This window comes from Cyprinodon variegatus, unplaced genomic scaffold (genome assembly GCF_000732505.1).
Source record: "Cyprinodon variegatus isolate N-32 unplaced genomic scaffold, C_variegatus-1.0 Scaffold26, whole genome shotgun sequence".
Taxonomy (NCBI): Eukaryota; Metazoa; Chordata; class Actinopteri; order Cyprinodontiformes; family Cyprinodontidae; genus Cyprinodon; species Cyprinodon variegatus.
In genome coordinates this window covers 704548-719895 of record NW_015150479.1, presented here as the reverse complement: position 1 = coordinate 719895, position 15348 = coordinate 704548, and the positions used below count along the sequence as shown (strand labels likewise).

The 15348-nt window shown below is 36.6% G+C and overlaps 1 protein-coding gene across 5 annotated transcripts in view; it reads left to right on the top strand.

Annotated features, from left to right (window-relative positions):
* LOC107098244 (chromosome unknown open reading frame, human C9orf3) overlaps positions 1-15348 on the top strand; it is a 121664-nt gene that overhangs the window by 52626 nt on the left and 53690 nt on the right. For all 5 annotated transcript variants that reach the window (XM_015395801.1, XM_015395811.1, XM_015395819.1 and 2 more), the window contains 5 exons: positions 1448-1550; positions 1781-1888; positions 2990-3033; positions 5995-6055; positions 14240-14302. In XM_015395801.1, the coding sequence (XP_015251287.1) occupies positions 1448-1550; positions 1781-1888; positions 2990-3033; positions 5995-6055; positions 14240-14302 (379 nt within the window). The remainder of the gene's footprint in view (positions 1-1447; positions 1551-1780; positions 1889-2989; positions 3034-5994; positions 6056-14239; positions 14303-15348) is intronic.

Sequence of the window (15348 nt, the reverse complement as noted above, 5' to 3'; positions counted from 1 at the left end):
TGTATCTGATCTTTTCATGGCTGTCTGAACAACACAGATCCGATTGTTTCCAATGCGACCCAGGCCACTTGGATTGTGGTCCTGAATCTGATGCATATCTGATCTTTTCAAATGCAACCTGTGTCTGAATGGCCAGGTCGCATTAATTACCCACTACCTGGGTTTCAAAAGCTCCAGGCTTGTAAGTGGCAATGGAAAAGGGCCTACTGTAACTTTGCAATAGGTCCAGTTGTAAACTTTCTTTTCCTGTAATTATTCCACGTGTAAAATGGAAGTCATTGGGAACAACAAGAACCCAGCCACAAAGTGTGTGATTAGTTGTGTTAAATACAAACAAGGCACCTAATGTGAATAAATAAAGACTTTAAAAACCTCAGGTGGCCTTTGTATTGGCTCAAAAACAGTGCACAAAAAGCCTCATCAAATGTTCCTCCTTGGCCATGAGAATAAAACCAAAGTTTGTATACCAAGTGGAATGAAAGGTGTGGGATGGAGTGGTATAAAGCATGCTGCCACTGGACTCTATTGGAGGCATTCCTTTAGAGCGATGAATCATGCCTTCAGTCTGGTAATCCAGCGGATGATTCTGGGTTTGGCATTTTCCGGGTGAAAGTGCAGAAGTAGGGATGGTGCAAGGCTATTTTTAAGGTACTTTGTCTCTTAGTTTTAGGGCAGCAATCATGCTTCAGCAAAATAAAGGGATTTTGGATATTTTAATGCTCTCATCTTTGAACAGTTTGTAAACAGGCTCTTCTTGTCCCAACTTAATTTTGCACAAACGTACAAAGGTTCATAAAAATACTGATAATTGATTCTATTGCAGAAGAACACTGTAAGGGTTTGAACTTAATATCTCTGAAATCAGGTGGATTTCTAGACAAGGTTGCGTCCGGTCTGTCTGTCCTTCATTGGACAAACAGACTGAACAATCTCTCTACAGTAAACACAGGGAGCAAAACAAATGCTTTATTGTACTCTTTCACAATTACGATTAGTCAGTCCTTTAGCTGAAGGCAAGATTTCTTTTGTTGTACTTCCAAGATTGTTTGGTCTGTGGCCAACTTCAATGATGCTGTTGCTTGTCATTGTTTTACTTCTCTTTCCGATTAAAGTGCCTTAATGCATGCCTGCTATCAGTGGATACATTTTTTGCTAACTTAGTTACTGAATTAATCAACGCCTATGAATCACTTTAAAGATAAACATATATTAAGCTTTTCCATGGGTTCTGGCAAAATAACCCATTTTAAGGGGTATTTTTTTATGTTGTGGCTATTAGGTGCTACTGCTTATTTGTTATCTCTATGAATAAAAAAGGCAGTTTAGGAGAGAGGAGGGTTTGCTTACGGTACTTTCCAACATCTCAGCTACTGTGGGAAATAAAAACAATATATTTAAAAATTGTTGTGTGTGTTTATTCTAAATCCTTTTGTTTGTTCTGTTTTAGACCAAACATGGAGAGGACTGGTCAGGTCAGTGACACTGGCTCCTCCTTGGTTAAACATGCCCTTAACCCCGACAAATCCTTTATGCAAGTTCACTACCTCAAGGTAAGAGACTAACGTGTTAGTCACAGGAAGGAAATAAGAAAATAGATCACGGGTGTACAGGGGAAAAAGGCATAAACAAAGAACTGGAAATGTAGTGTTGGCATATCATAAGATAAGAGTTATTCAAGAATATTCTTTCAATTCTACTACCAAAGAAACTGTCGTGTGCAGGTTGCGATTAAGTTTTTTTTTGTATTTTTTGTGATGGTCGTGTTTCGCTTCTTGTCTAGGGCTACTTCCTTCTTAGGTTCTTGGCCAGTGAAGTTGGAGATCTGCAGCTGATTGACTTCTTCAGATTATTTGTAAAGAAATATCATGGTCAGCTTGTTTTATCTCAGGTGAGACTAAAGTATTTTAGAAAAATATTTCTGTCTTGGACCCTTCTCATTTCAAAATGGATGTTTTAAAATTGTGATTTAATTTTTTTACGCAAGGTTTCCTACTTCCTTCTGCATATAACACATTTTGGTTGGAAAAAGATTGATTTGTTCTTCCAAGAGGTGGCCATATTTTTGATATTCAATATAAAAAGAGACCAATTTAAAAAAGCACATCAAAATGTCTCTTCTTTGATGGAGTTTTTGGCGTGCAAAGAGATCCTTGCAGTTGCTTTATGTGGAAATCATGTCTACACATTTATCAACAAAACATTTTTAGATTTTTACTTTTGTTTGGGTAGAGAAGGCAAACTAGGTAGGGCATTTTATTTAGGCTAATGTCCAGGCTAGTGTCGAACCCAAAAAAGGTTGTTTACAGTTGAACTTTTGAACAAATTGTGTAGACTCACTTAAAATGCCTGCTACTGGTTCCTGTGCAAGAAAACTGCAACTATAAACATCTTTTTAGATTATTTATTTATTTATTTTTTTACATCCATTACATTTGCATCTGCTTATGTCACTGCCTAAAAATTATGGTGATGAGTGCGAAAGAATTCTTTACTTGTGTGCTGGGAAAACTTCAGCCTAAAAATCTTCTTTTTCATTTTCTTGTCATTATGCCCACATTTTCAAGACCTACTGATACATCTATCATGTATCAGTAGGTGTAGATCTATATAGTTCTGTGTCTTTGATTCCATTGTAGACACAAATAAAAACAATATTAAAAAGAATAAAAGATTTAAATTACACCTTAAATAGTATTTTGACAGAACGGTTTGGGTTTTTTTTTGAGCTGGGATTTTACATGGAAAATTCAAAATTGTAAAAGCCCAGAAATGTGTTACCATGCAGATGAGCAACATCTTGAAGTCTGTATGTTAGCGTGTATGTGTATGATTCATTCCATCTGGTTCCTGCTTCTGCAGTGGCAGATTGAATCTTCTCACTAAATAATGAACCTAACATAAACACAGTCTGTCCTCCCACATCTCACTTAATGCCTCTCATTTTTTCTTGTTTTTTTTTTTTTTTTTTTTTTTGTTTGTTTTTCGGCAGGATTTCCTCCAAATGTTCCTGAATACCTTCCCCAACATGGAGAGGTATGTAAGTTAGTGCATTTACAGTGAAATTGTGAGTTATCTAAAAACGTGAGTTTTATTCTGGTTTGTTAAAGTAGAGGAGTCATTTTCTAGTCAGATAGAAAAAGCTTCACAAGCATTTTGTTTTTGTTCCCCCTCCCCCCCCAAATTAGTATTAAACGTTGTAGTCTTGGGTGATGATGATATTTAAAGACAAAAATATGTAAGCTTGAGTTCATTTACTCTCTTTGGAGGTCCTGGTGTGGAAACATCCAGTCTGCTAAAGCTCCAAACACCAATCCTCTTTATTAAACTGTCTCATTCACTCTGGTATTAATTGATGTGTAAAAGGACAACCGCTCCTCCTGCTCTCCTCCTCTCTAATTTTCTTTCTCCTTCTCTGCATATCATTCAATTCTCCATCTCTGCTGATTGCCACATTAAACAATTTCTGCATTTCCTTTTGTTTGTATCTCTGAATATCTCTCTCAACCTTCAAACCTTCTGTTTTCATCCAACCACTTTCTCACCTTTGTCTGCTCTAAATCTCATCTTGTTGCCTTTTCTGTCAGGTGCAGCGCGCTGCTGGACCAGCCAGAAATTGATTGAATTAGACAGAGGAAGTTGGGCACAGTCAATATTTGGATGTGATCCCTCTGTCAGTAAACAACTCAAAAGGACAAAAAGGATTTAGGATTGAAGTACTATATGTGAAAGTAAGGGCTTCTCTTTGCATTCACAGGCAAAATAATCTAGTATTAATCAACATAGGATGATATAATTATAAATATTATTTGAACAAACCATTACATTCATTGATTTTAATTAGAAGTATGCTTTTTCCTCTATCCCTCACGGACTAATTACTCTATTAATTAGCCAGTAAAAGTTTGCAAATTGCAATAAAACAGCTCTCAAGTAAATAAAATACAAGTAAATTTTTGTCTCAAATGGTCCTGTGAGACACAGTGCTTAATAGCTGCGTAATGTGACAACTACTAAAGTTGCTGTTATAACTTTTTTGTAGAGTCTTTAATGACTTTCCAGATTGGAACATTTTATTTTTATTGTAAACCTCTCAGAATATTGATTTGCTCCTGATTATTAAGAGGCAAATATAAAATAATCTTTTATAACAGTCCAGTTTTAGCTGTGCCCCGTTTTTATTGCTCATGGTAATTACATTAAATTCCATGAATAAATACATGAAAAATGTTTAAAAGCAACAACAACAAAAAAAAATAAGTAAATGAAAATTACAAAAAGAAGCTCTTAATATCACAGAAACTTGCCAAATAGCAATGCTATTACATATATGATACAGGACACCAAACGTGTGCTCTAGTGATTAACACATACTAAATCAAAGTAGGGAATTTGGGGAAGTGGCAGCTTACAGTAGTGGTTAGGGCATTAGGCTTCAAATCCAGAGGTTCTGAGTTCAAGATCCACTCTCAAAGACTGCCACTCCCTGAACAAAGACCCTCACTGCTCCCCAGGTGCTGCACAATGGCAGCTCACTTCTTCCCAAAGGGAATGGGTTAAATGCAAAGAGTGAATTTCATTGCTCTGTACTTGTGACAGTGTGATGACAATAAAAGCGGGGGGGAAAAGGATTGAAGTTCATAAGGAAAATATTATTCTGTTTATTTGCTTGGTAAGATGCATGATGTCCAGGTAAATGTCTAATAGGTAGTTGTTTGGAATCTAATCAGAGAGACACCCTTCCCATGCACTCACATTTTTATTTATTTATTTTTTTTTATTCTTGGAACATAGTTGAGGTGTTTAAGGATTGTGCTTAAAGTATTATAGCAACAGTGACGAGACGTAGCTGAAAATCTTACCTTTCTACACATACAGTAACTAGTTACAGTGACATGTTGTTTAGTGCTAGGAAACCACTTTAAGCTAATACCACAAAAATGTATCAAAAATTTGTTTTAAAATTGATAATTTGCCTTAAAAAAACAGTAAAAATGTTGAATAGCACTTAAAGAAAATTGTGATGGTAAAGGTCATTGTCAGCAAAAGAGCTAAGCTTGCAAGGTATAAGGGTTATTCAACAAATAGTAAAGCCTTGTTCTTATTAAATCCCTGTTTGCTAAAAATTATTTTACAATACTAACTGTGATATTTCGTGTTGTCTGTCTTAACTGTTGGCCCCCACTCTCCGGCTAGACATATTTACAGCCCTCACTGACATTTATTTGTGTTGCATACTGATATTAACCTTTTACTTAAAGTCATGGATGTACAGCAAAACCAGCCTTTCTACAGTTTCAGGTTAAACTGGGAGGCTTGGATTCTCAAGAAACCTAACTAGAAAGTCAAACAAGAAAAGGATTATTCTGTATCTTATGGACATGTATTCCTTTGGAAAGAGGTCATATTAGACTATATTTGGCAAATGTAAAAAAAAAAAAACTCTTTAATGGACTGAATCTCATGGTACACAGCAAATTCATCAGGGCAAGAGCTGAGAAGTTTTTTTCTTTTTTTAAAAAAGCAGCCAGGGTGATTTATAGTGTGGTGAAGGGTATGCAGTATGGTTAGTCTTCCACTCCATGTGTGCTTTACAGTTTGCATACTCACTGCTGACTGCTTGTGGAATGTTTGTTTGCACACACATTTGTCTTTGCATGTCGTTTGGGTCACTGTGGTGGTTCTGTCTGAGGCATGGGACAATTTCCATACCCAGAACATACACTTTTTATGTAGACATAGCTACACTTTTCCATACAAATGTTTGCATGAATGCGTCTAAATCCAATTCATTGTCTGTACATGCCTGTTTAATCTATCTTGTTTAGGAGGGTGGGTGTGCCTCTATTTTTCTTTCTTTTGTTGACAGTGTTGGCCTAAACTTAAGCTTGCCAGGACCCTTTTCCCAGAAATGTGTTTTTAAAGGGGTTTCTTAGGCAATAATAATCATCGCTGTAATAATAGGAATAAACTAACACTTGTGCCATTGTGTTTCAGAAAGGGCCTCACCCTCAGAGCTATTTACGCTGACTGGCTCGATCGACCGGGAATTCCAGAGGTATGAGAAGTCTTTCTGCTAACTAACGTTTCAAAGAATACAACTTTAATTTACTAAATCATGCTTCTACAATTGTAATTTTCTGCCAAACTCCTTTAAACAAGAGTAGAACTGACAGAACTTCAAAACAACTTTTTCCAACAGGATGATGATCTTTTAGGTTAAACATTTTTTTGTAGTCCGTTTCTGGAGCATGCCCCACAACTGGATAAGACATGGGTGACTTTTAGAAATCTGTAAACAGCTACATAATACAACATAAATCATGCTTCCTATTAGACATAAATGACTGTATCTGGGTAATTACTCCAGCTTAGTTTTGGTGTGACTGTTTGCCAGAAGGCATTAGACAACTGCTTGATGATGATGATGACATTTGGATAACAGCTTGTCTTTGCAACTCAGGCACCAAATGAAAACGCTATATATGTGTTTTTCCTAAAAGTTATTTACTTTATTTGCAATATATACAATTAGAGATCAGTTATAGTTCCTCATGATTGCAGTGCTGTTAAAAAAACACAAAAACAGTTTGCCCTAAAAAAAGTTTACATTTACTGTTTCTGCTGCTTTATCTTGCTTCTACTGTAAATGTATTGGATAATCAAACAATACAGTTTTCAACAGACTACTGGTACTTTATTTAATTTTTAGAAAAAAACAATGCCTTTTTGCTAGAGTGAGAGAGTTAAGCTCTATGTAAAAAGGAAGTTGCTCTTCAGGTTGATTTACTATCTTCATATTTTTTGCATTACATTTAATTCATATTCCCAGCTTTGATAAAAACTAAAGATGTAGAAATTCTTTTAATTGACATCATGATCTGCATATATGAAAAAAAATAAAAAAACACTTAAGAACTGATGTGAAATAGTCCCCGAATCCTATCATTCTTATAGGGTCTCTATTAATCTGTTTTTTTCAGGAACAGTGGTGAGTTTTCTTGACAAGTATGGTGATGGTAGTGCTAGTGTCTAGCGCTGGTTTTCTGCTTAAGGAACTGAGATGTTGTTAAAATAAGGTTTGCTTTCTACTTCCCAAGGCAAGATGGCCATTAGTTCTTCATGCATTAAATAAATAAACATCTTTAACTTTGTTGTTCTACCAGCAGAACTTTTTAAATAAAGTGTTTTCCCGGCCATAAAATACAAAGAAATCAAGACGATTTTCCAGGTTGTGCCATTCAATCACACAATAGGTGGCACCAATCAGATGGTAGTTTAAGGGTTGATGATCAATGTAAGTGCTTGATCACAATGCAGCTGTGACTGATCCAATAGGTTACACCCTTTGAATAGGTTTCAATCTACAAGAGCCTGCCATGGATTTCCCCCAGCTTTGTTTTAGCTTACCCTCTGACACACGCAGGGCTATATAAATGATACTCATTTATAAATTCAAGAGGTTAATTCAAGTGAATGCTGTTTATTTTGTTGGGTTTTTTTGTTTGTGAGTCCTGTTTTGCCAATATCATTCTACGCCTGTATGAGATGAGGGGGGCAGAAAACAGGGAACATAACAACAAAAAGAAAACAACAGACAACCAAAGTAAACAAAAAAGGCTTCCTGAGCAGCAGGTATTGCCTAGATATCCGTGTGTGGAAGGCAACACCTATGGATATTACACAATATTATTCAGAGTGGTATATATCTGTAGCTGCAACTCAGTATTTAGTATGATAATACTGTATATCTGTAAACCCCTAGAACCAAACTCCCATGGTATGTATGCATGGGCATGTTTGTGTATAAAGGATTTACCAAGGTTCTACAGAAGGAAAATATGTTTAATAGCAGGTGTGTGTGGCCCCAGACTTGCCCTACAGAGCCTAGGATCTTGGCCCCAGATATCCAGAGGAACCCCAGATCACTGTAACACAAGGACTGCAGACATAGGGATGGCAACACCCACCAGAGAAGGGCAGATGAGAGCACCCGGAGCCCGACCCTCGAGTGGCCCAGTCCGCCATAGTACCAAATGCTGATTATTTATACATCAATGTACTTGAAAACTTTTTTAAATGTTTAAATGAATACCATCTCTACCATAAGCCTAACCAGGACCCTAACCAGGAAGGAGAAAATATTGTGGCCCAAATTATTTGTATAAATAAATCTTAATTTAGTAAGTGCAGTGTAAGCCACTACAGAATAAAGTGATGATACTTTGCACATCATAAAGGTGGCCAAAATTTGCAACGGCAGTGTGGAAATGGCTGATCTGAGGTATAGATATCACTATATGGATAACATGCAGACAACCCATATACAACAGTCACTCATATTTCCGTCGGACTGAATCTCTGGAAGTAATTAGGTAGGAGACCAACTCAAAGACCAATAGACAAATCTGTTTAAAGGTGTTTAAACAGAAGTAGCCTATCTGCATAAGTAGTCCTGTGCTTACTTTAAGCCTGCAGCTTATTGCTCTTACACACATACCAAATCCTTTGGAGAGACAATCAAAGTCATTACATATATGAGCTGCAAGGTTGCCCTCAAAATATCCTGATGAAGACTGGCTATGTTTTATGCAGAAAACAGTTTGAGTTAGGAATGCCCAGATTCTCACTACACACCACCTGATGGTAAACAATCTGGTTAAGCTTGAAAATCCTCCAATTAAAACAGTTTTGCAGAAAAAAAGTCAGCTATGATTTCAGTGATGTAAGAGAATAATTTTGTACTATAAATACCATCTGTGGTAATTATGTATAGGGGTCATATACTTTTCACAAAGAGCCAAGTTTGTGTGGTTTGAACAATCTTTTTTTATTTCCCTTGAGAGAATTTTGAAAAACACATTCTGTATTAACCAAAGTCATCCTTGTATGACTTTATAATGCAATTAATGATTCACCAAAAAAGCAAAAAAAAAAAAGAGAAGAAATACAGTATGTAGCTCATTTAATTTACCGTGTGATTATGAGCTTCTTATTATTATTTTTCATTAAATGACACCTTCATCTATTTGTCCTAAAGGAAAAAATCCACAGTCATAGATTATAGAATTGCAAAATCAGTGTGACCTTATCAATCGACTTTAAAGACCTCTTTAGTCCTCTTATTTCTATGGCAACTGGTATTAATTACCAAAAGGCGCATATGCAAATCTTGCATGTCTCAGGGTTGTTTTGCACGGCTGTCTGGGAACATTCGCCTTCTAGATTATGTGCTGATGTAACCGGAGCCTCTGAGAGGCCTATGAGGGTGGGAAGGACACTGTGGAAGGGACTTTTGTTTTCTCCTACCTGATTGGATAAGGGCTAAGTGCTCCTGCACCAGCTTCCTCTTTTATTTATTTATTTATTTTTTCATTTTGATGTGCCAGTCACTGGCTAAGTAGATCAGCCAGATCGATTAAAACCTCTTACAAATGCAAGCACTTTTCCATTGTATACACTCAACACAAACACATTTAAAAAATCTTTCCCAGGTTCCCTCTCTCTTTATCACCAAAGCCTCCCAACCATTGCTTCACAATCTACTCAAAAAAGAGAGACAGGAAGTGGTTTTGGTCTAATAATAAACAATGACATACACTAATCCTGGAAATAGAGATTAGGAAAGAGAAAGCCTATTTTGGATAGTTTATTTATGATGAGTAAGCCCTACGTTTGTGAGAGATGGGAGTAAACTTAGATAACATGTTTAAACTAAGACCACCATTGCTGTGCCAAAGCTTTTACAACATAATGTTTTTAAAAGTTTACAATTTTTTTGTTAATTTTTCCTTTATTGTCCTGCAAAAGTATTTATACCCCTCTGAACATCCCCATTGTTTCATTCTAATGCTGAAAAAAGCTCTAGTCCTCATCCCTCTGTTGTTGCTCAGGCATTATGCTTGTGTTTGTGAGCTAACACTGCTTGAAACCTTCTCATGACTTCCCATATCCCCTATCTGCCTTCTTCCTTGGTTTTTATGATAACTTTATTATTTATTGCCCCATTTAAACTACCCTTCTGAAACCGATCCGTGCTGAGTTCGGACTGAGCTTGCATCAGGTACTGTGCTGAGCTTGGTTCTTACGACCATGTGTCTATTCAACTAAAATAATTTAACATTTTCAGACTGTGTTTTGTTTCTTTAGTTTAAATTAACTTTGAAATAAACTGATTATTTTAATTATTACACTCAAAATGACAATAACAAAGTTCCCACTGTCCTTCAAAGGGCCAACCTCTAGTCTAGGATACTGCATTCTTATTTAGGAATGAAACTTTCTAATGAGATAATTTAAGTCAGACCAGATTAAACAAAAGCATCTAAAAATCTGAACCCTACCTTAGAAATACACAAAATATTACTTCTAAATGCTAAACATGAATATAAACAATGTTTTACAAACCTATGCAGTGTGGATCTTTAAAATATTTCTAGAGAACAAAAACGTCTAAAAGGTTAGAGCTACACAAAATTAGGAAAACGTCAATAACCCAAATTTTTCCTCATTCACTTCTCTTTTTTCCATAAACATATTGCTCACACCCGATTATAACTGTATAGCAATTCAATATAAAAAAATCCAAATGCTGCACACATGCACATCCTTGTGATTGCTTTATTGTATATATTGAAATTTACCTGCAGATTATGATTAGCTCCATTGTTCAGCTCATTGGATCTTTTTCTTGCATGGAACAAAAGCTTTAAATCATACTGTATGTTAAAGGGTTTCTATTATGGAGGATTTGTTCTGTTCTTAATTGTCTATATTTGGTTGTTAGCCAACTCACAGCGTCTGAAGGAATCCAGACCTGTCACTTTTTTTTTTTTAACCCTTAAAGTCGAGTGAGCTGTTTGGATTTACAAAAAATCGGCACCGAATGGCTCCTGTTGAAAAAGAGGAAACATCCTCCCCATTTTTATCTTTTCCCAACTTTTCACTCTTTAAGTCATGTCACAATACCCATACTTAAGAAATGAATACAACTTAAGATGCATTACTCAGAATTCCTGTTAGATTTTTAGTCCCTCATAAAGCTTTGAGTTTATGATATAGAACATTTTGTACTTTCATCTTTAAGATCAACATTAATAACTTGTAAAATATTTTTCCAACCTTTTGCCCCATGAGTGACCATTAATTAGCAGAGGTAAGGCCACATACAGTAATGTGTGAGAGGAGTTACTACAAAACATGGTTTTGTTCATTTGACAGTATCTTTGGCATCTTGTGTTAGAGATGAGTAGCTGTAGACTTAACAGCAATCTCTGTGTGTAATAGCTGCTAATTATAGATCCTTAATTAAACTGGAAGATTTCTTAAAGGTGCCAGTATTTCCAAATCCAGCAAGTTCCATGGCAGAAAGAAGCTGAGAAGTAAAAAAAAAAAACCCCATAAAACAGATAAACTCTGCTGTAATAGGTTTAGCCTACTTGTTCTGTTTAAAAGTGGTTAGCTGACTAAACAGCCAGGGTTTCCATAGAAAAATGGATTTACTTAAAGCATTTCCTAATACTTTTTATACCTCCCCAGGCTTCTACGTTAGTAGAAAACGTTGAGTGTTCTGTGGAAGCTGCATGGTATAGGTGTGGTGCATTCATTGATTGGAAAGAAATGTGACTCACTAATCAAAGGTGAGGGATTACCAAACTGATAGTCAGATGATTCCGGCCACCTTGTTATTATTGTGAACTGCAGATTATGATCATAAGATATATTCCCCATATAACTTTAGAAATAGATACACTATTATTAAACTATTAGTTCCATATATTTGTATTTGTTGCATATAAAGTAAATCAACTTTAGTTACTCATGTTACATGAATTTATAATTATTTTTATTTGGCCTTTATTTAACCAGGTTAGTCCTATTAAGATCTAAAATCTATTTTGCAAGAATATGATGGATGATGTCTTCCACTTTGTCTTAAAACAAGGTTTACCATCTTAGTGGCTTTTTTTGTTCACTACTAATTTAGACACTGATATGCCACAAATTACAGTTCTTAAATCAGACAGTTGACTTGATTTATTGCCTTATGGTTTGTTGAAGAAATGTACGTGCTGTCTTATATTGATCCACAAGAGACACACTGCACAGACAAAAAAAAAAGGAGCAGGTTGTTAGCTGTAGACAAAGGGCTTTCTGTCCTGAGAATAGTTGTTGAGATCCAAGCAGTAAAAGAGCTATGTGTGGTATCCTGTTACACAATGCCAATTTACTGCCTCAACACACGCTGCATTCTATACTGCCCACTCCAACACCTCCCTCTCCTTCAGTTACTCTGATGCTGCTGGAGTACTTTTGTAAAAAAAACAAAAAAAAAAAAAAACGCAGAAGTACTCAGGCATGCAGCTTTACTACTAAACCTTGCGCGTGAGTGGCTATGGTAACTATGATAGCTGAAATGCTGCACAAGCATGTGCGTGGGAACATCTGTGAAGTGTGTATAATGGGTAGATGAGGCTGCCTCCAGCTTGTTTATTGGAGTTTTTTGTGAGACACTAAAATGAGCCTTGATTACATACAATACTGTTTGCCCTACTTATTTCTAAACAATACTAATACAAACACACAATGCAAATGAGTTTTAATAAATGATGTTATCAAAACTTAATCTATTTCAGTAATTTATATATCACAGTGAAAATAAAATTACACAGCAAGGATTTCCAATACTTATTTCAGTTTGATGAATGGCTAATAGCTAATTTTAACCCAATATTGAGTTGTTTAGAAAAATACCATATAACATAATCTGTTATGTAACAGCCAACACAATCATGGGGGACAATACTGCTTGGCAGTTGCTCAAGAAAAGGTAATTTTCAAACTCCACGAGGGAGGGTAAACCCAAAAAGGTCATTAAACATTCTGGCCGTTCTGTGCTGTATCTTAGGATATTAATGGAAAGTTGAGTGGAAGAAAAAAAGGTGCAGAAGCACGGTCTTGAGAGGACTCTGTAGCAGAGAACATTAAAGAGTTTACCGAAGATTCATAATGTTAGGACTACAGCTTGAGCCAAACACAGAGGTATCTTGGGCATGAGCTGTTGTGTTCAAACCAATTCCTAACCAGAGGCAACATTGAAAGCATTTTAACCAAGATATTTCTGCAAAACTTGTTAGAATAAAAAGACTGGACTTTTGCCTAAAGTCCTCTTTTCAATTTTTATTTTTATTCTATTTACTAGTCGAAAAAGAGTGAAGAGGAGCAAAACCTGAATTGATTGAGAGTCAGTGTACAGTAAAGTCTCCACAGTCAGTGATGATTTGGGGAGTCATCTGCTGGGGTTGGTTAACTATGTTCTCTAAAGTGCATAGTGTGAACAGCTGTATAGCAGTAAAGTTTAGATCACTTTGTGCTTCTCTCTGTAGACAAGCTTTAAGGAAAATGGATGAATCTTCTAGCAGGACTTAGCACCTGCCAGGTTGGCCACTCTGCCAAAAGTACAAATACCTGCTTTAATGACAATTGCATCACTGTGCCTGACTGGACAGCAAACTGGCTGGATCTACATCCTTTATATAGCTATTGCAATATTGTCAAGAAGATTAGAGACACCAGAGTCAAGAATTTTAATGAGCTAAAATCCACCATGAAGCCTGTCTGGTAATAAAATGTATTGCACTGTGAAACCTGATAAAATAACTTAAATCAAAATAGTTTATTTTCTCTCATGAACATGTAAAAAAGTTGATCTCACAATGTAATTAGTATATTTGCCTTTTAAATAATATCATTAGATATTATGCACATGAAAAAAGTCTAGCAAATCAAGGAAAAATACACCTATGTCAAGAAAAACTAATTTTTGCAATGTGAAATGCTGCTGCATATTAATAAACTGTGAGAAACATTTAGGTGAGGCTAGAAGCACTAGTCAGTGTCTTTCTCTTTACGTTGGTGTTTGCTTGACCAATGTTATGTTTGTCCGTGTAATCACAGATAATTTAATGGCTGAAGAAAAAAAAAAGGAATGAGCATCCGTTTCACCTTTTCCCTTTGTTTTTCCTTCTCTTTGCTTCTCTCTCTCCCTCCGGAGTCAAATAGCGAGTTTCCGTCAGAGGAACAAGTGATAGCGCACCCACCTTCTCTCCCTCTCCTCCCACCTCTCCTCCCTCCCTCCCCTTCCTGCTTCCCTCAGTCTCTCTCTCTGCCTCTGCAAAGCATTCCTCTCTGTCCTGATCACTTGCCCCCCCGACTCACTGCTCTCCCCTTCTCTGTCGTTCAGTGGCTTCATGAAAGGAGCACCGTGTGGTCTCAGGCGAGGCTGGTGGAAGAAGTCAAAGCAGAGGTAGGCACTCACTCTTTTTCTCTCTCCTCTTCTCATCTTCAGGGAGTGGCTGACAGTCTTCAGGAAAAGGGCTTAGATTGGAAATATTGCACATGCTTTATATGGTTATCATCTGATTTTCTTTCTCCTTCACCAAGTTAATCCCCACTTCTTTACCTCCTCACTTCTCCCTTTCCTTCTTACTTTCATTGTTTTTTATATAATTTTTTTCTTCTGGTATTTTACAGGGTTTTCACATAATCTCTCATCTTTGCCTCCTTTGCACTTTGTTTACCTCTTTTTTCCACATTCACTCCCTGCTTCAGTCTCTCTCTCTCTGTCTGCCTCTGAGTGGAGTGCGGCGCGCACACGCAGAGCTGTGCATCTGTTGCGTGTCGTACCCTTCTGCCTATCAGATTTCCCATAATGCTCCCATGTTGTTCTTAATTGCTTTGCCCATATTTTCACATCTCTGCATTTATCTCAGTTAGAAAAGATCAAGTGTTCACTTCAACTTTTTTTAACAACCTTTTAACCTAAAAGGTTGTATTGACTGCATAAAAATCCATTTTTATTTCTTTTGGAATTTTGTAAATATTTTAAATATGAAAGGCAAACATACTCCTTCTGAGACAGGCGATGTAGATTGTGGATGCTGCTTTGCTCGGTGTTGTCAATTTGTCTTGGCTAGTTTTTTTATGTTTGGTAAATGTGTTTAATAAGTGCAGAAAAAAAGTTGGAATAAATTCAAGATTGTTTGCTGTTTTTGTGTGCACGTTTGTCCATTCTGTTTTCTGATGAGCTTTCTGATCACTCAGAGTTGTCATCTGAGCTTTACCTGAAGACAGAGTGTCTGGGGGCTTTTATTCCTTTGGACATGACCACTTTCCTCTTTGTCTGGTGTTCCAGCCTCATCTTTATTTAATCTTTGTCATTTCTTATCTCCCATCTTACTTTCTCCCCCCGGCCACTGTCTCTCCTGCAGGTTGTAAAATGGATTCTCTCCAGTCGGAGTCACCAGGCGAAGAGCAGAAAGCGGAAGAGAACAGAATCCAAGGTGAACTACA